Source organism: Notolepis coatsorum (genome assembly GCF_963971535.1).
Source record: "Notolepis coatsorum genome assembly, chromosome: 1".
NCBI classification, from domain to species: Eukaryota; Metazoa; Chordata; class Actinopteri; order Aulopiformes; family Paralepididae; genus Notolepis; species Notolepis coatsorum.
The window spans coordinates 314,651,157-314,674,618 of NC_140165.1; the positions used below are offsets into that span (position 1 = coordinate 314,651,157).

Sequence of the window (23,462 nt, forward strand, 5' to 3'; positions counted from 1 at the left end):
CCAACAACACACGTTAATGTCCCCATGGGCCGTACAGGTCTTCTTTAAACAAGTCAAGAAGACAACATAACTGACCCCTATTAGTCGACTAATCGGTCGAAAGGAGCCGTAGTCGACTGGCCAACCTCTTAGTCGAATATATAAATAAAAAAAAAAAAATTATCGTTCTTTCCAAAAGAAAGAAGGCCTAGAAGCGTGGCTAACGCTAATGGCACGCATACCAGAGGCTAACTGCCTACGAAAACAGGCACAGAGGCACTGAAAGAGGATTTCACTCGTCTAATGAACACACTAGACTAGACACATATCAAGATGTATCCATCAGTGGACCAATTGCATGCTTTTGCAGAAGACAAGAAGCCTTCAGTCGACTCCTTCAGACATTAAGCACCCCCCACAGCCCAAATGGAATGATAAATTTTTTTTAGGAAATATTATACAATTTTTTTTCTTTTTCTTTTAACCAAAAAAAAAGGCTCTCGAAGCTGACTAATGGCACATTTTGGCCAATCATAGTCGACCATCCAAATCCTTAGTCGGGGACAGCCCTAGTCTACTATCATGCACTCATTCTACTATACTAATAATATTAGACATATTATGTCTCTAATACTATGCACTCAACACTGCAGCGCCCAAGTTTCAGCACTGTTTGATGAACATTGTTACTCAGCTGTAAGAGTTGTACCCTTCCTGCTGACTTGTCACACAGAACTTGTAAGTCGCTTTGGATAAAAGCGTTCAGCTAAATTACTAAATGTAAATGTATAGGGTTGGGTAAAAAATTTCGGTACCTTTACATGTTTAGTATAAGAGTGTAATATACTAGACAAGAGGGAGCCTTTTCCGCAAATATATATATATTACTGTCCGGCCTCTTGGGTCTTTGGAAATACCAGACGAGGTCAGAGGTCATGAGGTCATCATCAGGAGGGTCATATTTACAGAGGACGGCCAGATAATGTTGATATTTGAACATTTACAAACATAATACACGATCATGCGATTTATTTTGTGTGGTGCGTTACAACTATAAATAACGAAATGTTCTAAATAAATGTTGAAATTGAGAAGTTTGGACGTGTTTTTTTTTTTTTACAACAGAATGTTTTGTTGTAGTTAAGTACCGTTGGGTACCGATACCGAATTCCAGGAACTGGTACAGGTACCGGTTCAAATGTGAACGGTACCCAACCCTAGTAGTAGCCCTTGCCGAGGGAGGAATTTCAGTTTAAAAGTATAATAATAATAATATTAATAACAACCGCCCTCTGTTTTTAATAAACCAACACACTCACCTTTGTCGTTCTGCGCAGGCTCCTGAGGATGTTCCTCCTCTTGGGGTCCTCGCTCTCCTCGTTGATGGAGTTCTCCTTGTGGGCGCCGCTCAGCTCGTCCTGGCTGGCCTTGGGCGGCCCGCCCATCTCGTCGTCGCTGCCGATGGAGAAGCTGGTCCTGAAGCTGCTGAACTTGCCCAGCCGCTTGGACCGGTCCCTGTAGAGCTTGGGCTTCACCCCGATGGCCGACATCTTCCTCCGGCGCTCCAGCGAGCTGCTGTCCGCCTCGCTGTCCGACCCGTTGCCCCCGCCGCCGTTGGCGTGACCCTTGTTGGCGTTGCGGATGGTGATGATCTTGCCCTGCGTGCTGTCGTGGGGCACCGAGTAGATGTTCTCCTCCTCCGTGGGCCGGGGCTTACTCACGGCGTCCGCGGGCTCCGCGTAGTCGGACGGGTCGTAGCCGCCGTCGCTGCCCGGCGCCCAGGAGACGGCTTGGGGTAAGGAGCGCCTGTTTGTGCCGCCGCCGCCCCCCTGCTGCTGATCCATGTAGGGCCCGAGGTTGACTTTACGCACCGGTTTGGGCTTCACCTGCGGGGGCACCTTGTTGTTGAGCTTGCTCTCGAAGCTGCCGATCTCGTGGATGACGGAGAAGGCGTCGCTGGAGTCCAGGTCCGGGAGCTTGAAGCCGCCCATGTGGCCGCTCAGGGACTCCTCGCGGAGGGTCGGGCAGGGCGGCGACGGGTCCACGTCGTCCTCCGAGTCCAGCAGCGTGTTCACGGGACTCGGCGAGCCGCAGCGGGGGCTGATGCTCTCGTTGGTGCACGCCTCGGCCACGTTGTCGTACATGTGCGTGGCCTCCACGATGGTGCGCTGCTCCACCACCTCCTTGAGGAAGGGCTGGAACAGGTCTATCTTGTGGAGCCCGCCCACCACGCCGCCGTGCCCGCATATCACCGTGTTGAACCGGGCGTCTATCTCGTGGGCCAGGTCCTCCCCCTGGGTGACCTGCTCCCGGGCCGACTCCGAGTCCGACAGCTCCATCTGGCTCTCGCCCACCGCCAGCAGCTGCACCGGGATGATGTCCTGCACCTCGCACAGGAAGGCACACAGGGTCTCCAGGGAGGCCTTGCGTCGGGCAGAGTACACCGCGATGTAGCCGTGCACCAGCCCGCTCTTGCGGAGGGAGAAGGAGGAGTGGTAGGAGAGGAGCGAGAGCTCGATGTTGGGCCTCTGGGTGCCCACGCTGAGCTCCAGGAGCACCGAGGTGCCGCTGCTCAGGCTGGAGGCCGGCCGGCAATGCTGGGGCAAGACGAAGGGGGCGAGGAGCTGGTCCAAGTCGTACGTGTCGCCGCACATCAGGCACATGACTATCCGCAGGTCCGCCTCCGGGTTGGCCGGCGCCTGGGAGTCCCTGTAGGCGGAGACGGGCGGGGGTAACGAAGGGGAGGTGCTGCCCACGCTCCTCCGGGAATCCAAGAGCCGATTTAGCATCTGGTTGATCTGCCTCTCGTTGACATTGCGCCCGTAGCCTATGCCCGGGGAGGCGGGGTCCAGGTAGGCGCTCTGCAGCTTCCCGGCCACCTGCTGCCCCTGGTGGATGAGGATCTGAGCCGTCTCCCCGCCTATGTCCCCGATGGAGCCCACCCCCCGCTTGGTGACCAGGAGGAGGGACAGCGGGAGCTGAGCCGAGCTGTTTTCCCGTTCCCTCCGGCTCAGGGTCGACTCCCTGAGCTTCTCTATACACTCCACGACGTAGGCGAGGGACTCCTTGGAGTTGTACAGACACAAGACGCCGTGGGGCGTGAAGGTGGACGTGTGGAAGGAGTTGACGGGCAGACGCACGTTGCCCTCGATGGGTCGCAGGGCCAACTCGTACATCTTTCCGTCGAGCACGTACCGGTCGTCGCTGGTGCACAAGGCCCGTATCTCGTTGGCCATCTCTCTGGCCAGCCCGTCTTTGCCCAGGATGACGAGGTTTATCCGGTCTGCCCTGCCCCCCTCCGCCCGGTGGCTGTCCGAGGAAGGGTAGCGGGTGGGAAACCTGGAGGCCAGCACCTGCTCTATCTTACTGTCGACGCAGTGGGGGCTGTTGGGACAAGTCTCTTTCGTGGGGTGGTACACAAAGTGGATGTGTTTCAACACCAGGGCGTCCCGCTCCGCCTGCAGCTTCTGCAGCGCTTTGAACCGTTGCTCCTCCCCCAACACCTCCTGGATGGCGCCCATTTTCTCCTTGCTCGGCTTGGCGTCCACCTCCAGCTCGTAGAACAGCTCGGAGTACTCAAGGAGCAGCTCCTGGAAGTCCTCTTTGGCTCGGTCGATGATCTCCTTCTGGTGCTTGTTGTAGATGTCCAGGTATTCGTTCTCGTCCAGCCACTGGTAGAAGTCCTCGTTCATGATGAAGCTCCGCGCCTCCTCCCAGGGCTTGCCGGCCGTGATGAACGGCGACACGCTCAGCTTCTCCTTGAACTCCCACCTCATCTCCGCCCGCTTGCGCTCGTTGCGCAGCTGCTCCAGGTGGCACTCGTAGACGGCCTCGGCCGCCGGCGTCTCCAGGAGGTCCTGGGGGATCCGGTCGTCGTCCGCGATGTCGATGTGCGCCGTGGTCTCCCAGGGGGTGTCGTCCAGCACCACGAACCACTGGGAGAAGTCCCTCTTGGTCTCCAGGACCTTCTGGACGCCGGACCAGCTGAGGTGGTCGATCTCGTCCAGCTCGGGGACCAGCAAGGACAGGGCTTGGGGCAAGGTGCCGTGATAAGCCTTCCGACGTTTCTCTATGTGCTCCTGTTTGAGTCGGTGGACGTGCTGCTGGAAGAGCTTCTTGGCCTTCGCCGTGCCCTCCAGGAAGACGTAGTCCTTGTACTCCGTGGACGTCTGCATGCGGCGGCTGATGTTGGGCCACGACTCGTTGTGGTGCTTCACGATGCGCGTGACCAGCCACTCGTAGCGGTCTTTGGCCGAGGCGATCTGCTGACTCTGCTGCTTCAGCGACTCGAAGTACGGCACGATCTTGGGCTTGCCCCGGCCCTTGTCCAGCAACTGGACCAGCGTGAGGAAGGCCAGGTCGACGTTGACGTTGGACCGCGCCGACGTCTCCACCACCTGCAGGTTCTTCTTGGCGAGGGCGAAGGTGTGCGAGTCCTTGATGTAGCGCTCCACGCCCTCGTCGCACTTGGTCAGCACCAGCACCACGGGTCTCTTCGTCTTGGCCAGTTGGTTCCAGAGGTTGGTGACGAACTTCATCTGGTCCTCGAAGCTGCGGTTCATGCCCCGGCTGACGTCCACGCACAGCAGGTAGCCGTCCACCGTCAGCTTGCCCTCGGGCATCTGCTTCTGCTCAAAGTCCTGCTCCAGCCCCAGCTGGTCCGTGCAGAAGTACATGAGCTTCTCGGCCGAGGCCAGCTTGGCGGAGGCCGCCCGCTTGATGTACGGCTGCAGCGCCGTGCTGCGGTGCGGCTGGAACGTCTGGTCGTCGATGAACTCCGTCTGCTCCACCACGTGCATCCGCGACTCGGTGCAGCCGTCCTCCGACGAGCGGCCGGACTCGCCCCAGAACAGGAAGTGGTCGTTGTTGACCACGCGGCCGCCGAAGTCGCTGGTGCTGAGCACGGAGGTGTGGTCCAGGTAGAAGTCGTCGGCGCTGGGCCGGACGAAGCGGTTGCACAGGCACGACTTGCCCACGCCACACTGGCCCTTCTCCTTCTCGGTGCCCGACAGGCCCACCACCACCAGGTTGTAGATGGGCGCCCGGACCTCTTGCTTTTTGGCCATCATCATCATCGCTCGCGGCGGACGCTCATCGCGCCATGCTGGCCACGCGCTCTAGGGGGAGGAGGAGGAGGAGGAGGAGGAGGGTGCCGCGGAGGCGGGGTTTCCATGCAAGAGGACTTCACTGGGCTGAGGTCTGCGCCTGGAAAACAGACGGAGAAAGAAAGAGACGGGAAGAATATGATTAGATCACGGGAATCAATAAGAGGTAAACTATTTCTCCTCCTCTGAATTCCTTCCGTGGGCCCCGTGTGCCGTTAATAAAGTTTAATCTCTGATCCCATTTCAACGCATAATGTTTCCTGTAGAGATTGAGGTCAGTGTGGCAAAGCTTCTGGAATGCCACCCTGGAGTGGACGTTACTTAATGGCAGCTAGCAGGCGATTTCTCTCCATTTAACTCAAGTGTGATATACTGTCGCCAGTGCGGGCGGCTGCAGTAGTACAGTAACACAACAGTCCTACTGTACGACGTCGCCAGGGCTGGTCGCCATGTTCACTGAAGCTCATCATTATCTCACATCTGACAATATGGCAATTCCTTTTCATGTGTAAACTACTTGGCATTAATAAAGACCTTTCTGATTCTGAGAGAGAGAGAGAGAGAGAGAGAGAGAGAGAGAGAGAGAGAGAGAGAGAGAGAGAGAAAGAAAGAGAAAGAGAGAGAGAGATGGAAGGTAAAAGTGTGTGAGAGAGAGATGGAAGGTAAGAGTGAGCGAGGGAAGGTAAGAGTGAGTGAGAGAGAGAGAGAGAGAGAGAGAGCAGAGAGAGATGGAAGGTAAGAGTGTGTGAGAGAGAGATGGAAGGTAAGATGAGCGAGGGAGATGGAAGGTAAGAGTGAGCGAGCGAGAGAGAGAGAGAGAGAGAGAGAGAGCTCAGTTCACTGAAGCCCTACTACACGGTATATATACTGTATGTGTTTTAGCAAATCATTATCTCTCATTGACAGTATGGCTGGGCTGTGTCTAACCGCCAGCAACAGTTCAATCAAGTCACGCGGGGAGCCAGTTATCGCAGAAGTCACACATGCTTGAGCACACAAAACATACACCCCCCCCCCAGACCACGCACTCACACAAACACGCTCAAACCCGTGCACGCAAATTGAAAGTCACACATCAGTCAAGAGATGAAAGCTCAGATAAGTGTTCCATAGCGCCGCTCACTAATTGGCCGACTGGGGAAAGGAAAGCCGACTGCCTGTTGGCCGTCTCATCTCCATAAGAACAAAAACACGTTTGCCTCCATTTACCATCAAACAACACTCCGCGGACGGGAGATCGGCACGGGCTTATGTGCCTTCACTAATTATGATGTCTCTCTCTCTCTCTACACATATTTACCTACTGATGTAAGCACTGTGGCAACTCGGTGGCATACCGTCAGGACGGGACGCACACGGATGCTGTTTTCATCCATGCCTCGGGTGTCCCGACTATTCCCTGAACCTACAGTAACAAGCGTGTTCACGGTCACCACCACACTACTGTTGCCACTGGCAGATCAAAGACTATGAGCGAGAGAGACACACACATAGAGAGAGAGACACACACATAGAGAGAGAGAGACACACACAGAGAGAGAGAAACACACACATAGAGAGACACACACATAGAGAGAGACACACACATAGAGAGAGAGAGACACACACAGAGAGAGAGAGACACACACATAGAGAGAGACACACACATAGAGAGAGAGAGAGACACACACATAGAGACACACACACACACACACACAAAGAGACAGACACAGAGAGAGAGAGAAACAGTGATGCACGATATATCTGCCGATATGGCAGTTTTTTTTACACATCAGTATCGGTCCGATAAAGATATATATTTTTTTTAATCTTTAAAAAACAATTTAACATGTTCTGGCCTGAAATATTTTCTAAATAGTCATTTCTGAAAATATGTTACAAAAGTCAAAATAAAAATGCGTTTTGGAAAATAGCTCTTTATTCGATTATCATAAAAAAGTGTTAGATAGCGACATCGGTAAATATCGTTATCGGCCAGAACAGCAATATTAATATCGGTTATCGGCATCGGCCACAATTTTCACATCGGTGCATCACTGGAAACACACACACAAACACAGAGAAGGAGACACTTCGAGAGAGACAAGAGAAACTTAATTAAATGAAATGGTGCATTTATATAGCGCTTTTATCCAAAGCACTTTACAATTTCTGTTCCTCACATTCACTCACCGACGGCGGAGGCGACCATGTAAGGTGCCGACCTGCTCATCGGGAGCAATTAGGGGTTAAGTGTCTTGCTCAAGGACACACACACACAGAGCTACACACAAGAGCTACACACAGAGAATCAGTCATACTGTTTTGATAGATGATAGGGTCCTTTCTTAATAGCGGGGCTTGTAAGGAATGAGAGGTCCGGCAAGACAGAGCCCTGAGACAGGCAAGACAGAGCCCTGAGACAGGCAAGACAGAGCCCTGAGACAGGCAAGACAGAGCACTGCAGTATGACGCCACCCCAGCCACCTCATTGTAACTGATACGTGAATTTAGTAAAACACACATTAAAACGGCTGTTAATGATGAATGGCTCTTTTGACAGAGTGAGAGCGAGAGTGAGAGAGAGAAAGAGAGAGAGACCTACAGTGGTCAGTTCACGCTGCAGATAAAAACATGTTCTCACGCTGCCAGGTAGCTGCTACCGCAAGGTAAAGTCTTCTTCTCTAGTCTAATTTTAAAAACCGGAGAGCGGCTAATTGATGTACACAAAGGCTGACGTTTATGGCGAAGCCTTGAACAGCTTAGCGGCAGAGAGAGAGAGAGAGACGGAGAGAGAGAGAGAACATTCCAATCAGACCGTATTATCATTTCAGAGGCAGGTGCCTCAGTCAGCCACAGAACGCCGTGGAAATCGATATCAAAAAGAATGTCTCGTGTTTTGATATTTGTCGTGGGGAAAACGTGCATGAAACCTTTGAACAAAGGACTCGGAGACTAATAATCAGGCGTGTGCATGTGAGCGACGTGCATGCGTGCCTGAGCTCAGTGGTCGATACGCCGGAATGGCAATAGAACAACAGGAAGTCATGGTTAATTCATGGGAACCTCTCTCTTCTCATGGATCTGTAAGCGGGACGTATGTTTTGAGTGCGAGCGAGTCTTTTTGCGTATCGAATGTATGCATTCGCCGACACGCCCGAGAGAGAGAGAGCCTGTGATCGATGGACACATCCAGTCGGGAGAGAAATAAGTGGAGCAGCGTGCGGCCACCACCGCTGTGGGGGTCCCGTATCCAGCTTGCGTCAGCAGGCTGGGCGAGGCTCGAGAGGAGAGAACAGAGGAGAGGAGAGGAGGAGAGGAGAGGAGAGGAGTAGAGGCAGGAGAGGAGAGGAGAGGAGAGGAGAGGAGAGGAGAGGAGAGGAGAGGAGGCGGGGAGAGGAGAGGAGAGGAGGGGAGGGGAGAGGAGAGGAGAGGAGAGGAGAGGAGAGGAGAGGAGAGGAGAGGAGAGGAGAGGAGAGGAGAGGAGAGAGGAGAGGAGAGGAGAGGAGAGGAGAGGAGAGGAGAGGAGAGGAGGAGAGGAGAGGAGAGAACAGAGAAGAGGAGAGGAGAGGAGAGGAGAGAACAGAGAAGAGGAGAGGAGAGGAGAGGAGAGGAGAGGAGAGGAGAGGAGAGACAGAGAAGAGGAAAGGAGAACAGAGGCGAGGCGGGGAGAGGAGAGGAGAGAACAGAGAAGAGGAGAGAAGGAGAGGAGAGAACAGAGAAGAGGAGAACAGAGAAGAGAAGAGGAGAGGAGAGGAGAGGAGAGAGAAGACAGGACAGGAGAGGACCGAGGAGAGGGAGAACAGAGGAGAGGAGAGAAGGAGAGGAGAGAAGGAGAGGAGAGGCTTGCACCGCACTGCATCTCTACTAGTCCTGTTCAGATTGCAAAGCAGCCTGGCTGGGAATCAGTCACGTATTAAAAGCTGCATGCTGCCCTGTGACACGGCTCAGCTGCTGGGGACAGATAACACACACACACACAGCCAGTAGCCCCCGCTCATCCATTGATCGATTGAATATTGTATTGATTTAAATGAATAACACGTACACACAATTGAACATGTATGCATATCAGCCCGCCACCATTTACCATTTTAATAGGATTAACCCTTTCACTGCCACACCACAGAAGGTTAACCCTTTACTATCACACTACCGACGCCGGGTAACCGTGATAGTAAAGGGTTGTTAACCTGCTGCTGTTGTGTGGCAGTGAAAGGGTTAACCTTATGTGTATTGTCGCAGTGAAATGGGTTAACAGTTTGGTAGTGCGGCAGTGAAATGGTTAAAAAACACAATAGAGCCATTGCCGGTCCTTCCATCATTGGTGTCCGTGGAGTCATGTACTGGTGTGTGGACGGACGTGGGCATTAGTGGTGTCTGTGTGTCAGGATGTGTGGTATATAGAATACCATTAGTGATGCACCGATGTGAAAAATTGTGGCCGATACCGATAACCGATATTAATATTGCTGTTCTGGCCGATACCGATATATTTACCGATGTAGATATCTCTGTATAGAAAACACTTTTTTATGATAATCAAATAAAGAGCTATTTTCCAAAACGCATAATTATTTTACTTTTGTAACTTATTTTCAGAAATGACTGATATTTTTGAAACTATTTAAGGCCATAAAAATAAAGATAAAATATATATTTTTTTTTAAACTTTTTTTTTTAATATCAGCCCATATTAAATATCGGACCCCCTCTATCTTGATATCGGACCGATACCGATGTGTAAAAAAACTGCCATATCGGCCGATATTATATCGGCGGCCGATATATCGCGCATCACTAAATACCATGATGAGAGTCTGCGGATATGCATGGGTGGGTGAGCCCGCCACGCCAGGGAGGGGCTTGCAATCAATCAATCAACTATTCAATACTATTAATTAGGGCTGGGCGATATGACCAAAAACGTTATCGCGATAAAATTATAAAATTATTTTCATATAATTCGATATCGATAATTATCGTCGATATAATGTATGTCAAGTTTAATTAACTTATTATGCTGCTGCGAATGTCTCGAGTCGAGTTGATGTTGTCATCAGTCCGCGCACGTTAGAAGTTAGCCGACAAGCGGAGTATCTCATGGCAATGTAATAAATATGACACTAAAATACTCTCTTCCGCCACAATATATTGAAACGACGTCCACTGTATACCCACACTACTATGAACGTGGCCTCAGAATTCACGCTGCACACATACTCTGCACGTAATATATAAAACATCGGCGTGCAAGCTAAAATATATAAAACATCGGCGTGCAAGCTAGTTAGCCTAGCCAGCCTGTTGTCTTATTATGCTGCTGCGAATGTCTCGAGTCGAGTTGATGTCGTCATCAGTCCGCGCACGTTAGAAGTTAGCCGACAAGCGGAGTATTCTCATGGCAATGTAATAAATATGACACTAAAATACTCTCTTCCGCCACAATATATTGAAACGACGTCCACTGTATACCACACACTACTATGAACGTGGCCTCAGAATTCACACGCCGCACACATACTCGGCACGTAAATATATAAAACATCGCCGTGCAAGCTAGTTAGCCTAGCCAGCCTTGTTGTTGAGTGAGTCCTACCTCTCTACCCAGAGGTGCAGCGCTGGGTCTCCTTCCTGGTCTCCTTCGCTCTCAGGCCATCTCCTTCACCGATTGGTTGTTAGTGCGTGCTCATATCCAAGCTTGGAAAATCGATATATCGAAACTTTGCGACCACGTTTCATGTTTATTTCGAGGAAATAATTTATCGCGATAGTTATCGTTATCGTTTTATCGCCCAGGCCCTACTATTAATACACATACATAAATACAGTAGTAATCCATTTTAATCCGATAGAATCGGGGTTAGAGAGAAAAACTAAAGAAAAGACGCATAATAATATAATCCCTTTGATATCTACTCCCAGCTTCTGTTACTCATGATCACCATCACCATCATCACCGACATCAGTCGCCATGTGAAGTTATTACGCCCACCACCGTCGCCCTCCTCCTACGCATTTACCCCATTGACCCGCTTCTCGGAGAGAAGAAAAGCGTAAAAAAAAGTATGTTAGTTAGCCTGCCGGATTAAAACGTGGTTGAATCAAGAAGAACGATGTTATCGCGATAATAATCCTGCAATGAGAACGTCTCAAGGTCACGCAGATTTTTGATCCGTGTAGATTCTGGTAAAAACAGGTGGCGAGAGGGGGAAAAACAGCGACTAAAACACAAATCTCACGGCGGCACATCAGAGAACGGCTCGGTGGAGCAGGGTAGGTGTGTGTGAGCGGCGCCTTTTGATATCAAAGACGGGTTTGATCTGAGAATAGTGTGGCTGTGCGAGAGAGAGAGAGAGAGAGAGAGAGAGAGAGAGAGAGAGAGAGAGAGAGAGAGAGAGAGAGAGAGAGAGAGTCACGTCTCTAGTAGCAACCTGCTGAGGTGTTAGTGATGGGGTTTACATTTACACATAAATGCAACAGCTGTAGAGCCCGCCTACACGCACATCGCATCGGGAATGATGCACATGAGCTTATGCATGTGTAGAGCACACACACACACACACACACACACACACACACATGCACAAAGGCGGCGGTATTTAAGTTGCTTTAAGCCTCGTGCGTCTCGCATCTCCGCCTGTGTTTTGCGACACCGGTTGTGATTGGAACAGGTTTAAACGAGGCGAGGTTCGTTTAATGCTAAATCCCTTCCGTGTTTAGGAGCCAGCCAGCCAGCCCCCCCCCCCCCCCCCCCTCCTCACGCTCAGAACATCTGCTCGACCCTGCCCCGGCTACACATTTCTTTTTTTAGGTTTATCTTTTTTTTATTAGAAGAATTTATGCAAATGTATACATTCCAATTATACATCTTCCGTTTCATTCCCCACTCCTATCCCCTAACCGCCCCGGCCCCCCGCGTGAATACTTTCCCCAAGGCAGTTGTCCTTCCGCGTTCGGTTTACGCGGCCTGATTGGCCACTGATGCTTCTCTCAGCGGCGCCCAATCGCGTTGCGCCTATAGCTTTCAGTTCCACAGCCCAAGTCCTCGCCCATTTCCGCGATAGTAGGGCTAACGCGATTGGGCGCCGAGAGAAGCGTCAGTGGCCAATCAGGCCGCGTAAAAAACCGAACGCGGAAGGACAACTGCCTTGGGGAAAGTATTCACGCAACCCCACCCCATCCCACCCAAGGAGAGCGACAACAAACATACATATAATACACATAAATAAAAAAAACTAATAATTAAACATAAATACAGATGTGACAGAAAAAACTACGCAAAAAGAAATTAAGTAAAATTTTAAGAAAAAAAAGAAATATTAATATATATATATATATATATATATATATATATAATATTAAAAAAAAATTATAACAAAAAATAAAAAATACACATTTCTACACATTTCTGAGTGTGTGTGTGTGTGTGTGTTTGTGTCGGTAGTTCCCGTGACCCCCTCCTGTTCGCGTACACATGCTTCTGTGACAGCCGGAACACTCGAGAGCCGGGGCATTTCTTTCTGTGACAACCCTAGGCAGGGTGCCAAGCTAAATAGTTCCGAATGCAATTTTCCAGTGTTTTCCGGTCGGTCCCAGTGACAGGACAGGGAGGAGGACACACGTAAACAAGGACACGACATTCCAGCCCGAACTGGAGCGAGGAGGACGCCACCGTTTAGCAGCACGTGCAAATATCACGACTCTGGGAGAAAATACGCCTGGAGCCAGGCCTGTACCTAAACAACGGACGAAAAACTAAATCATATCGCCAGGCCCGTACCTACCAAACTGACCGAACACAAAAAGATCATATAGGTCCACAACATGACTCAACACAACTCAGTACTCCAACTAGACCAAATCAACCAACTAACTAAAACGAACTAACTTCATTAACTGACTAACCTAGTACACCAACAACTACCCATTTAGGGAATCAAATTTCCCAATTGGCACATGGATGAAGGAGACGCTCTAAACCACTGCAGTCACTTTAGTAGCTTTAGTAGCTTCAGTAGCGTCAGTAACTGCAGTAGCGTCAGTAGCTTCAGTAGCTGCAGTAGCTTCAGTAGCTTCAGTAGCGTCAGTAGCGTCAGTAGCTACTAGCTGCAGTAGCTTCAGTAGCTTCAGTCAGTAGCTTCAGTAGCTTCAGTAGCGTCAGTAGCGTCAGTAAGTAGCTTCAGTAGCTTCAGTCAGTAGCTTCAGTCAGTAGCTTCAGTAGCATCAGTAGCTTCAGTCAGTAGCTTCAGTAGCGTCAGTAGCTTCAGTAGCCTCAGTAGCGTCAGTAACTGCAGTAGCTTCAGTAGCGTCAGTAGCGTCAGTAGCTTCAGTAGCTTCAGTGGCTTCAGCCAGTAGCTTCAGTAGCATCAGTAGCTTCAGTAGCTGCAGCAGCTGCAGTAGCTGCAGTAGCTTCAGTAGCCGCAGTAGCTTCAGTAGCGTCAGTAGCCGCAGTAGCCTCAGTAGCGTCAGTAGCCGCAGTAGCCTCAGTAGCGTCAGTAGCCGCAGTAGCCTCAGTAGCTTCAGTAGCCGCAGTAGCCTCAGTAGCGTCAGTAACTGCAGTAGCTTCAGTAGCGTCAGTAGCGGCAGTAGCTTCAGTGGCTTCAGCCAGTAGCTGCAGTAGCCTCAGTAGCTCCAGTAGCTGCAGTAGCTTCAGTAGCTCCAGTAGCTTCAGTAGCGTCAGTAGCTCCAGTAGCTGCAGCAGCTGCAGTAGCTTCAGTAGCTGCAGTAGCTTCAGTAGCCGCAGTAGCTTCAGTAGCTTCAGTAGCGTCAGTAGCTTCAGTAGCGTCAGTAGCTTCAGTAGCGTCAGTAGCTTCAGTCAGTAGCTTCAGTAGCTTCAGTAGCTGCAGTAGCTTCAGTAGCTTCAGTCAGTAGCTTCAGTAGCTGCAGTAGCTTCAGTAGCTGCAGTAGCGTCAGTAGCTTCAGTAGCTTCAGTCAGTAGCTTCAGTAGCGTCAGTAGCTTCAGTAGCGTCAGTAGCTTCAGTCAGTAGCTTCAGTAGCTTCAGTAGCTTCAGTAGCTTCAGTAGCGTCAGTAGCTTCAGTCAGTAGCTGCAGTAGCTTCAGTAGCTGCAGTAGCTTCAGTAGCTGCAGTAGCGTCAGTAGCTACTAGCTGCAGTAGCGTCAGTAGCTTCAGTAGCTTCAGTAGCTTCAGTAGCTGCAGTAGCTTCAGTAGCTGCAGTAGCGTCAGTAGCTACTAGCTGCAGTAGCGTCAGTAGCTTCAGTAGCTTCAGTAGCTGCAGTAGCGTCAGTAGCTACTAGCTGCAGTAGCTTAGTAGCTTCAGTCAGTAGCTTCAATAGCCTCAGTCAGTAGCGTCAGTAGCTCCAGTAGCTTCAGTAGCGTCAGTAGCTCCAGTAGCGTCAGTAGCGTCAGTAGCTCCAGTAGCGTCAGTAGCGTCAGTAACTGCAGTAGCTTCAGTAGCGTCAGTAGCGTCAGTAGCTTCAGTAGCTCCAGTGGCGTCAGTAGCTTCAGTAGCTGCAGTAGCTTCAGTAGCTTCAGTAGCGTCAGTAGCTTCAGTAGCTTCAGTCAGTAGCTTCAGTAGCTGCAGTAGCGTCAGTAGCTTCAGTCAGTAGCTTCAGTAGCTGCAGTAGCTGCAGTAGCTTCAGTCAGTAGCTTCAGTAGCTTCAGTCAGTAGCTTCAGTCAGTAGCGTCAGTAGCTACTAGCTGCAGTAGCTTCAGTCAGTAGCTTCAGTCAGTAGCTTCAGTAGCATCAGTAGCTTCAGTAACTGCAGTAGCTTCAGTAGCGTCAGTAGCTTCAGTGGCTTCAGCCAGTAGCTTCAGTAGCGTCAGTAGCTTCAGTAGCCGCAGTAGCTTCATTAGCTTCAGTAACTTCAGTAGCGTCAGTAGCTTCAGTAGCGTCAGTAGCTTCAGTAGCTGCAGTAGCTTCATTAGCTTCAGTGGCTTCAGTAGCGTCAGTAGCTTCAGTCAGTAGCTTCAGTAGCTTCAGTAGCCGCAGTAGCTTCAGTAGCCGCAGTAGCCGCAGTAGCTTCAATAGCCTCAGTAGCGTCAGTAGCATCAGTAGCTGCAGTAGCTGCAGTAGCGTCAGTAGCATCAGTAGCTTCAATAGCCTCAGTAGCGTCAGTAGCTTCAGTAGCCGCAGTAGCTTCAGTCAGTAGCTTCAGTAGCGTCAGTAGCTTCAGTAGCCGCAGTAGCTTCATTAGCTTCAGTAGCTCCAGTAGCTTCATTAGCGTCAGTAGCGTCAGTAGCTTCAGTAGCGTCAGTAGCTCCAGTAGCTCTAGTAGCATCAGTAGCTTCAGTAGCGTCAGTAGCTCCAGTGAGCGTGTCCTGCTGTCAGCCAGCCAGTCACCCCAGCAGCCAGTACAGCCCCGAGGCCTGGAGTCTGCTGCACATGCCCAGCGTACGTACATACCGCAACCACACCACCGTCTCCTAGGCCCACGGCTGTGGAAGGAATAAGGGAGAGGGATGGGTTAGGGCCTGTATTCCATCTACCTCTCTGACCCTGAAACATAGAGGCAAGGAGGGAGGAGAGGGGAGTACAGAGAGCGAAGGAGAGGGGGGCGGGGGGGGGGGCGGATGAGTGAGGGGTCAGTGACCCAGGTCATGTGAGCTGAATGTTGGGACTGCCCCTCGGGGGCGTGGTGGTGAGGCCTGCCTGACTGAGCGTTTAGGACATGACCGGACGCATCACAAACACCCTTACACGACCAGGGGCCTGTTCTAACACTGTACCACAGCTTCCTCTCTTCTTTACTACTTCACCACCACCAGGGGCCTGTTCCAACACTGTACCACAGCTTCCTTCCTCTCTTCTTTACTACTTCACCACCACCAGGGGCCTGTTCCAACACTGTACCACAGCTTCCTCTCTTCTTCTTCACTACTTCACCACCACCAGGGGCCTGTTCCAACACTGTACCACAGCTTCCTTCCTCTCTTCTTTACTACTTCACCACCACCAGGGGCCTGTTCCAACACTGTACCACAGCTTCCTTCCTCTCTTCTTTACTACTTCACCACCACCAGGGGCCTGTTCCAACACTGTACCACAGCTTCCTCCTCTCTTCTTTACTACTTCACCACCAGGGGCCTGTTCCAACACTGTACCACAGCTTCCTTCCTCTCTTCTTTACTACTTCACCACCACCAGGGGCCTGTTCCAACACTGTACCACAGCTTCCTTCCTCTCTTCTTTACTACTTCACCACCACCAGGGGCCCTGTTCCAACACTGTACCACAGCTTCCTTCCTCTCTTCTTTACTACTTCACCACCACCAGGGGCCTGTTCCAACACTGTACCACAGCTTCCTTCCTCTCTTCTTCACTACTTCACCACCACCAGGGGCCTGTTCCAACACTGTACCACAGCTTCCTTCCTCTCTTCTTTACTACTTCACCACCACCAGGGGCCTGTTCCAACACTGTACCACAGCTTCCTCCCTCTCTTCTTCACTACTTCACCACCACCAGGGGCCTGTTCCAACACTGTACCACAGCTTCCTTCCTCTCTTCTTTACTACTTCACCACCACCAGGGGCCTGTTCCAACACTGTACCACAGCTTCCTTCCTCTCTTCTTTACTACTTCACCACCACCAGGGGCCTGTTCCAACACTGTACCACAGCTTCCTCCTCTCTTCTTTACTACTTCACCACCACCAGGGGCCTGTTCCAACACTGTACCACAGCTTCCTTCCTCTCTTCTTTACTACTTCACCACCACCAGGGGCCTGTTCCAACACTGTACCACAGCTTCCTTCCTCTCTTCTTTACTACTTCACCACCACCAGGGGCCTGTTCCAACACTGTACCACAGCTTCCTCTCTTCTTTACTACTTCACCACCACCAGGGGCCTGTTCCAACACTGTACCACAGCTTCCTCTCTTCTTTACTACTTCACCACCACCAGGGGCCTGTTCCAACACTGTACCACAGCTTCCTTCCTCTCTCTCTTTACTACTTCACCACCACCAGGGGCCTGTTCCAACACTGTCTTCTTTACTACTTCCCTTCTCCAGTGCCTTCTTCTAAGGAGGACACACCAGGCAGCAGAAGGGCGATATAGTGTGAGCATCTGTACGTGTCGGAGGGGAGAGATAGAGCTAATGCAGCCCGGGTGCCGGGGCGTGCAAGCTCACACCAATACAGAGAGAGCGAGAGAGAGAGAGAGAGAGAGAGAGAGAGCGAGAGAGAGAGAGAGAGAAAGAGAGAGAGACGAGCCAACGTGAACTGGATAGCAGCATTCCTCTCGTTATAGATTGCTGTTCATTACGGGGGGAGTTATTTTAAGAAAGCACACACAGACACACACTCACCCCGCTTCCCATCGTGATGAATCGACAGGGGGCGCGGTGCGCGAGGCCAGCGGAGCGGCGGAGTCGAGGAGAGAAACGTCTCTCACGCTCGGAAAAATGCGATAATATTCAGATAAAAAATAAAATAATAATAATCACACGGCTCTCTTTTATGGAGGCGGCTTCCTCCTCTCCGGTGCGGCGCAGGCTCACGGCGATCATTACAGAGAGGTGGCCCGGGGGGGGGGGGGGGGGGGGGGTAGAGTACAGGTGTGACTCCTGGGGGCGTCACTCTCACAGAAAATCACTGCGATAATGTTAAGTCTAAATGGAGGTCTTGTAACCTTATGCATGAGCTATAGGGTAGAACCATATAGACGTACGCTGGCTCTCAAAATGGGGCGTGAGGTAAGAAAGCTCAAAGAGTTTAGTTTAGTTTATTCGGATCCCCATTAGCCATTGCCACAGGCTACTATTACTGGGGTCCACACAAATCAATACAATACAATAAAATCAATACAATACAATTAATACAATACAATACACCTCAATAACACCTAAAAATATTATATAATAAAATATCTAAGTTCACCAATCACACATACCCATCTACTCAATCATGTTTCAAGGCATATATGTTCACTTAAAGCACAACAATACATCTCAATACAATATACAAATATAAAAAATCTAAGTTCAACAATCACCCCATCTTCTCAATCACCCACTATGTTTACTTAACTGACAGTACCACTCTTTCTTATATGATTTTTTAAGGTGTTTTTTTTAAATGTCTGTTTGTCTTCAACCCTAGTTCGTGCAGGTGGTAAGGAATTCCATGCAGTCATGGCTCTATACACATCACAGTCCTTTTCATTGCATTTGTTCTTGGCATCTTTACAGCACATAGGACAATAGGGAACCAATCGATAGCGTGAACACGGGGAACATGCTAGTAAACGGTGCATTTATATACAACAGCTTTTTATCCAAAGCTCTTTACAATCTGTTCCTCACATTTTTACCCGCTCACTCACTCACACGTTCACACACCGACGGCGGAGGCGACCGCGGCAAGGTGCAGACCTGCTCATCGAGAGCAACTATAGGGTTTATTATTAAGTGTCTCTCGCTCAAGGGCGGCTACGTGGCGTAGTGGGCATGAATGAAGAGACGCTGGGCTCGCCTGTTCGAGCCCAGCGCTCCACATTTGCTTTCAGTTTAGCTGGTCGTTCATACTAATACACATTGGCCGTATTAGGGGGTGGGAAACTGATGGGTGGGGATCGGGCGTTGTGGACAGCGACTCCTACAGGTCGGTTGGTGCGCCTGCGCAGTAGAATCAGGAAGTGTCGGAGGCAGCGTGAGCCTCCCACGCGTTACTCCTCGCCACTGAGAGATCGAGCTGCGCAGGTGAAAAGATGCGACTGCTGTTACCTCAAGTACCGGAGGGGACTTGTGCTATGTATGACTTAGTCCACATTGCAGCCGGCTTGTGGGAGGCAAGAAACAGCGTTCATGACAGGGGAGGGTTGAATTGGATGATACGAAATTGGGATGGGAGAAAATATATAGAAAATGGGAGAAAAAGTGGATCCAAAAAAAAAGTGTCTCTCGCTCAAGGACACTTCCGACACACTGCCCGGCCGGGAGGAAACGGGAATCTAACCGGTAACCTCCGGATGATTATTACCAGACGACAGGCTCTACCTCCCGAGCCGCCGTTGTTGTCGGTTGTCGCCTCTGGTCGTTACAGTGCCGCAGCGGCGATGATGATGATTACGGCGCGTGAAAAGACGAGACCGCGAGCAACCAGAAGAAAGGAAAGCGTTCCTAATGGTAGATGTTACGACTCCGCGCGCGCGGGGGGGGGGGGGTCTGAACGACACGCCGATGTTCCGTCACACTCCGCCGAGCACACCGAGCCGGCGAGATGTCTCACGCTCTGACTGAGACGGCGGCGGGTTTGCATTATGAAAACACCCGGGGAGGGAGACGAGCCGGAGACATTTTTCAGCGAGCTCAGTGCTCCCAGAATGCAGTGCGCGCGCGCGCACACGCTGGGGGGCTGGGGGTTGTCGGAACCGTGGGTCATGAAATAGGCATGATGAAGAAGAGAGATGTTGATGATAGAAAAACAACAGGGAGGATCTCTCTCTGTGTGTAGAGTCTACTGTACAAGTGCATATTGAATGGGTATTACTAATACTATTAATACTAGCCGAGAGTAGGTCAAATTTTGGCTGGTAGCTCTCGGCTAGGTGGTAAATTAAAAAGTAGATCTTGGTTCAAAAAAGGTTGGGCACCCCTGGTGTAGACCATAATACTACAGTCACTGGAGTAGAGAGACTCAGATCTCTGTACAGTGTACTACTACAGTCAGTATAATACTCAAGAGCTCAACACGGCAGCACCACATGTGCGTACTTTGCAAACTAGGGATGTACCATCTCGGTGTGGGATATCTGGGCTAAATAGGATATCGGTATCTGAGAATTTCCCCAATGGTAAATTCCGATACCATGAACAATGAGCGTGTGAGATCGCTCTAAAGTAACACATGCTAGCTCTCTCTAATGTAACACATGGAAGCATGCTAGCTCTCTCTAATGTAACACATGGAAGCATGCTAGCTCTCTCTAATGTAACACATGGAAGCATGCTAGCTCTCTCTAATGTAACACATGATGGAAGCATGCTAGCTCTCTCTAATGTAACACATGGACGCATGCTAGCTCTCTCTAATGTAACACATGGAAGCATGCTAGCTCTCTCTAATGTAACACATGGAAGCATGCTAGCTCTCTCTAATGTAACACATGGAAGCATGTTAGCTCTCTCTAATGTAACACATGGACGCATGCTAGCTCTCTCTAATGTAACACATGGACGCATGCTAGCTCTCTCTAATGTAACACATGGACGCATGCTAGCTCTCTCTAATGTAACACATGGAAGCATGTTAGCTCTCTCTAATGTAGCACATGGAAGCATGCTAGCTCTCTCTAATGTAACACATGGACGCATGCTAGCTCTCTCTAATGTAACACATGGAAGCATGCTAGAACTATAATGTAACACGTGGAAGCATGTTAGAACTCTAATGTAACACATGGAAGCGTGTTAGATCTCTCTAATGGGAGAAAAAGTGATTACATAACATGTGTGTCCAATGACCCCAAGCTGCTGGTCTAAAAATCTATACAGTTTAGTAAAAGTGGCGGATCGGATTAGGACTCAGTATCGTCCGATACAGAACGTTTAGTACTCGGGAATCGGTATCAGCAGTGAGGGGGGGGAAAGCGGTATCGGTTAATTTCTACTACAAAACACACTACGATGACACATGTCACCACGAACAAACTGTAAACAGAAGTCAGCAGCTTCTTCTTGTAATGCAACACATGATATCACTCACCAAACAGGACCTACCTACGCATTTCCCAAAACACGAACGTACGTAAACAAACACCCCGACAAAAAAACAGCGCCGTCGCTTATTAAACGCGCTGCACATGTGGCCGAGTCCCCTCGCAGGGCTCACCATGAGGAACGGCAACAGATCGAGCAACACGTGCGTACGAGCGTATATAGAGCTCTAATAAATCTTCACCACAATGGACAAACACTCAAGCTGGCGGCTAATGCTTCGCATAAATTAATGGGCTGCCACATACAACAAGATAAGAACGTTAAACGAATTGCGTCCATGCCACGACGACGCTCACTTAACCTTTGATTGTAATACTTACTTAACCCAATGTCATGTACGACTATAGAGGAACACGCACACACATCACATACATACAAGACCTTTCCACCGTTTGCCATCACACACACACAGGGCCAGAATTCCAGACGGGATGGTCAGTTTGTGTGTGGGTGGGATTATGCACGGTTTGTGGATTAGCGGAGCTATTTGCATCCGCCCACTGCCAAGACCCCGCGCACAGTGCCGTGCATTAGCATGATCTGATGGTGCGCTGGACTCTCCACGGGCACGCGGCCAGAGACACAGCAGCAGGCAAATCCCCTAAAGGCTGCTCCACAAAACCGCTCTTCTCCAATGTTAACACATGGATATGTACACGTGCCATCATACTGTGTGTGTACACACCTCTCTCTCCCTCTCTATCTCCCTATCCCTCTCACTCTCTCTCTCTCTCCCTCTCCTTCCTTCCCATTTTGTTGACAGGTCGTTCTATTCTGACACACTGTGGGCGGCGTGAGAGGCGCTGATTGCATCTTTGAAGTGGTCTCTTGGAGCCGCAGAAGTCTTCACCAAGAAAGTTTATTTCTGTAGCCTTTTCCCAATAAAACGTTGTAGAAGAACTGGGAAACTTTGAACAGCTGTTATCACCAACCTCCCCTCGATGATTGTGGCGGGCGAGAATGATGAGCACATTCCGTACGCGGAGCCGTCTCTACGTGCGGGCGTGCCAAGCGGCTCTGCCCAGAGGGGCCTTATACGACCGGACCAGACCTGGACGCACGCCACGTCAAAACGTCAAAAATAGTTTTGAAAGACGGTGTGGGGCAATAACTTCTGAATTGGGGTTATACGGCGTATCGCAAATAATAACCTAAGGTTGTTTGAAGATTTACGAGTTATGCAGGGGTGTAGTTATTGGAAAAGTAAACGGACCTTTTTTGCGAGAGGAAACCATGCCTTTATGGCTGCGTTCATCACTCGTTTTCCGTGGACAGGACACAGGGAATAAACTATAATAAACTTGCTATCTTTTTTATACTTATTATTTTATGTCTGCACTTTATTTTCTCATTTTATACCAATTGTATGTCAATTCTATGCCTATGTCTTTTTAGTTTTTTACTGCTGCGAAGCACTTTGAGCTGCAATTCTTGTATAAAAGGTGCTATACAAATAAAGTATATTATTATTTAAACTTTGTACAACTCATTTAATATTCATATTTAACTATAATATTTATTCAATTAGTATAGGAAGCACTGTTTACTTCCTCGTTGGGCAGGGATGTTCGACAGTGGAACGTCGGCCATCTTTCTGCGTACGAGTGTGTGTGATAAAGAGTGACGCATTATTCTAGCCAATCCGGTCGCAGCGTGTGGAGCTGCACTGTAGAATTGTCACGGTGTGTCACAGCCAACCGGTACGGTGTGCAGTGAACACACAGCCCCCTGGACGCGCTCGTCGCTTAACCCTTTCACTACCACACTAGGGTTGCACGGTATACCGGTATTAGTATAGCACCGCGGTACTAGAGTGTTCGAAATGATACTATACTGCGTTTGGGGAAAAAACTATTTTTTTATAATTTTTTTATTTATGCATGCGAATGCCTTCCTATTGGAGCACAGCGCTGCCGTCAGTGGTGACGTTGCGCTAGTTTACCGGAAGCAACCTTCTGGAATGAAGAACAACAAAACTAGTCACGAGAGCTAGCATAGCTCGTCCAACGAATGTTGGCATCAATGACATGACTACAGTACTGATAGGAGCTACTGTAGCACGTAACGTTAGTCATCACAACCATCGGCAATCGCAGTGAGGAACTTTATTGATTAACGTTAGCTAGCTAGCTAGCTTTAACTAGAATTATAGTTCGCTAGCTATATAAGCTAACGTTAGCAGAGTTTATTCTATGCAAAATGGTAGTGAAAGGGTTAACCTTCTGTAGTGTGGTAGTGAAAGGGTTAATGATAAGCACCCGGTGTTTGATCACCTGTGTTCGCCGACTAAGATGTCTGCTGTGGAATACTATGAATATCCGCCTGTGCCCCCCCCTCCCCCCCCCCACCGAGTCTGTCTACTCTGCGAGTGCTCGGTGGCCTTCAGCGGAGCGGACCCCGCCGTGGTGGTGGTGGTGTGGTGACAACACTTCCTCTTCCTCCCTGGGCCAGCTATCGGTTGATTGAACCCCCCCCCCCCCCCCCAAAGAGGGATGGAGACGGCGAGACAGACAGAAGGAGGAAGGAAGGATACAGTATAGGAGCTGGGGAAGGGGGGGGGAAGGGGGAGAAGGGAGAGGATGGGGTCCGTAAACATAATGGCAGAGAAGTGAGAAAGCAGGAGGAGGGATAACGCCGTAGGACAACGAAGGAGAGGAGGCCCGAAGCGCCACGAAGAGTGACCGCTTAACTTTCGGACCGGTCGCACCGTTGGC

The 23,462-nt window shown here is 50.1% G+C and overlaps 1 protein-coding gene across 1 annotated transcript in view; it reads right to left on the minus strand.

Moving 5' to 3' along the window:
* The window catches only part of arhgap35a (Rho GTPase activating protein 35a), a gene marked incomplete at its 3' end in the record, with an annotated part of 131,166 nt that overhangs the window by 33,089 nt on the left and 74,615 nt on the right, over positions 1 to 23,462 (minus strand). The window contains exon 2 of the mRNA XM_084311644.1: positions 1,299 to 5,184. Coding sequence (XP_084167770.1) covers positions 1,299 to 5,054 — 3,756 coding nt within the window. The 5' untranslated portion in view covers positions 5,055 to 5,184. The remainder of the gene's footprint in view (positions 1 to 1,298; positions 5,185 to 23,462) is intronic.